We start from the raw sequence: 2,964 nt of genomic DNA on the forward strand, positions 1-2,964 counted from the left end.
GTTACCCAGGCTGGAGTGCAATGGCGTGATCTCGGCTCACCGCAGCCGCCGCCTCCTGGGTTCAGGCAATTCTCCTGCCTCAGCCTCCTGAGTAGCTGGGATTACAGGCACGCACCACCATGCCCAGCTGATTTTTTGTATTTTTATTAGAGACGGGGTTTCACCATGTTGACCAGGATGGTCTCAATCTCTTGACCTCGTGATCCACCCGCCTCGGCCTCCCAAAGTGCTGGGATTACAGGCGTGAGCCACTGCGCCCGGCCCCACCAGCAAGTCTCTTAAGGGGCGTGTCCACACCCCAGGACTTGTCTGGGAACTGGGAGAGGCTGACGAATGACGTTCAGCCGGGCTTCTCCCTGGGTTCACTGTGTCTAGGACCAGGGACCAGCCCTTGAAGATCATCAGCAGTGACTCCACGGGGCAGCTGCACCTGCTGATGGTGGATGAGATGGGGTCCAGACTACAGAAAGTGGCCTCATGGCAAGCACATCAGTTCGAGGCCTGGATTGCTGCTTTCAATTACTGGCATACAGAAATTGTGTATTCAGGTCAGTATTCCTCCACTGGTCACCTCTCTGGTGGAAGGCTTGCTGAGGGAGGGTGCACGGATGGGGAGGCCCGTGCTGCAGCTGTGATTCCAGTGCTGTTGGGATCTTGAAGACCTTTTATGGAAAGTATACTTTTTTTTTTGAGAATGTACTTTCTGGGACAAAGACTAGTTGGTGCTCATCACTTAGCTCTGCTTTAGAGAGCAAAATGTAGCTTGCCTCAGACAGTACAGGGTCCTGGGTGGCGCTGGCCAGGGTGTTGGAGGAGCAGGCACCCGTGGGCAGAGCCGTCCTGCCTCCATGATGTGCTTGGTCTCAGGCCCTTCATGCTTTTACTGGAAGTCCAGTTTCTGTGCTTTTTGCCTGATGTCTGTGGATACAATAGTGATTTCACCATGTTGGATTTTGGGTTTGTCTGCTCCCTTTTTGTATAGAGTGTATCTTCGAGAAAAAAGGAAACATGAGAGAAGTAAGATTCATTTGCAGGTCTTGTGAATGGTTTGTATTTAGGGCATGCCAATGTGGGAGTGAGAAGTTAACATTCCAGGAAGGAGGTGGCTTTGGTCAGCTTCTCTTTCCCAGGGAGAGAGAACTCATGGCAGATGGAAGGGCTGATCTCAGAGAAGACAGAAGAGCTGCTGAATTTGCAAATAGCTGAAGAAAAGATCTGACCCTTCCCTGCTGCTAACCACCCAGGCCACTGTCTCGTCTGGTTAGTTACAGCAGAGCATAAGTGGTGGCCCTGCCTTCATTCGTGACCAGTCCAGCCTCCACACAGTAGCCAGAGCGAGTGTTTAAAAACACACACACTGTATCTTATCTCACTTGTTGTTAGAACCCTTCACAGTTCCTGTTTCGTTCAGGATGAAATCCATGATACTGATGTGGTTACCCAAGGCCTGTGGAGTCTGGTCCACGCCTGCCTTTCCAGCCGCATTTTGGCTCCTCTGCTCTTACTCACCTTTTCCTGAAACAGTCCACATTCCCCTAGTCTGAGGGCTTTATCACGGATGTCTCCTTCATGGGTGAACTCCGCTTTTCTGGCAGGCTCAGCTTACAGTCTTGTCCTTAAAAGACTGACGCAGAGCAGCGCCTTTCCACCCAAGCAGGCCTGGCCTCTACCGTGGCTCTCACAGCGCCTCTGCTTGTCCCAGGCACGAGGATGTGCCTAAGACGGGGTTCTTATTTGTGTTGCTCATTGCCACAGCCTTGAACTGTCTGAGAGCCATAAAGATCTCATTTCTTGAGGTCTGTCCTTGGATTAGTTGTTCTGCCTTGAGCTAATTCAGAGCAGAGATACAGTAAGGCAGTTATTTAATAATTCTGGACTAATTCACTCTTTCAACAAATACTATGTGCCAAGCCCTATTCTAAGTGATTACGATACTTCAGCAAACAACACGGACAAAAGTCCTGCTTTCTTTTTTAAGTTTAAGTTTATTTTTATTTTTGTGTTTGGATGGATGGATGGATGGTGGATCGTCGGATGGATGGTAGGTGGGTGGATGGCTGGATTTTTGGGTGGTGGTTGGATGGATGGTGGATCTTTGGATGGTTGGTGGGTGGGTGTATGGCTGGATTTTTGGGTGGTGGTTGGATGGATGGTGGATTGTTGGATGGATGGATGGTGGGTGGATGGCTGGATTTTTGGGTGGTGGTTGGATGGATGGTGGATCGTCGGATGGATGGTGGGTGGGTGGGTGGATGGATTTTTGGGTGGTGGTTGGATGGATGGTGGGTAGGTGGGTGGATGGATGGTGGGTGGATGGCTGGATTTTTGGGTGGTGGTTGGATGGTGGATCGTCGGATGGAAGGTGGGTGGGTGGATGGCTGGATTTTTGGGTGGTGGTTGGATGGATGGAGGATCGTCGGATGGATGGTGGGTGGGTGGGTGGATGGATTTTTGGGTGGTGGTTGGATGGATGGTGGATTGTCGGATGGATGGTGGGTGGGTGGATGGCTGGATTTTTGGGTGGTGGTTGGATGGATAGATGGGTGATCGTCGGATGGTAATAGGAGGATGGATGATGGGGGTTGGGTGGCCGATGGGGCTGGATGGAAGGTGGGTGGGAAGGCGGGTTGATGGATAGATGGATGGTGGGTGGATGGCTGGATTGCTGGATGGATGGTGGATTTTTGGACCGTGTGGGGTGGTGTAGGGGGGTGGATAGATGGTGGGATGGGTGGAAGGTGGGTGAATAGTGGGTGCTGGATGATGAGAGGGTGAGTGATGTGGTCTGACCTAGACATTTTCCTTCTGCTCTTCACTCTTTTGGGACCTGCTCTTGAGCTTCTGTTCCTTCAGGTGCCACCATTCACTCTATGCCTGTGTCGCTTTTCTTCAAAGACGGGTTGTGGTTCAGTGCAGCAAATCCTCTTTTCTCCCCATCCTTTAAGGTGACAGAGGGCACCTCCC

At 51.5% G+C, this 2,964-nt stretch overlaps 1 protein-coding gene across 5 annotated transcripts in view; it reads left to right on the plus strand.

Moving 5' to 3' along the window:
* Positions 1 to 2,964, plus strand: part of DPH7 (diphthamide biosynthesis 7) — a 10,049-nt gene that overhangs the window by 4,390 nt on the left and 2,695 nt on the right. For 3 of the 5 annotated variants that reach the window (XM_032261892.1, XM_032261893.1, XM_032261895.1), the window contains one exon: positions 349 to 548. In XM_032261892.1, coding sequence (XP_032117783.1) covers positions 349 to 548 — 200 coding nt within the window. The remainder of the gene's footprint in view (positions 1 to 348; positions 549 to 2,964) is intronic. The other 2 variants (XM_032261894.1, XM_032261896.1) reach the window with 1 other exon arrangement.

Source organism: Sapajus apella, unplaced genomic scaffold (assembly GCF_009761245.1).
Source record: "Sapajus apella isolate SASKATOON/1434 unplaced genomic scaffold, GSC_monkey_1.0 scaffold126, whole genome shotgun sequence".
NCBI classification, from domain to species: Eukaryota; Metazoa; Chordata; class Mammalia; order Primates; family Cebidae; genus Sapajus; species Sapajus apella.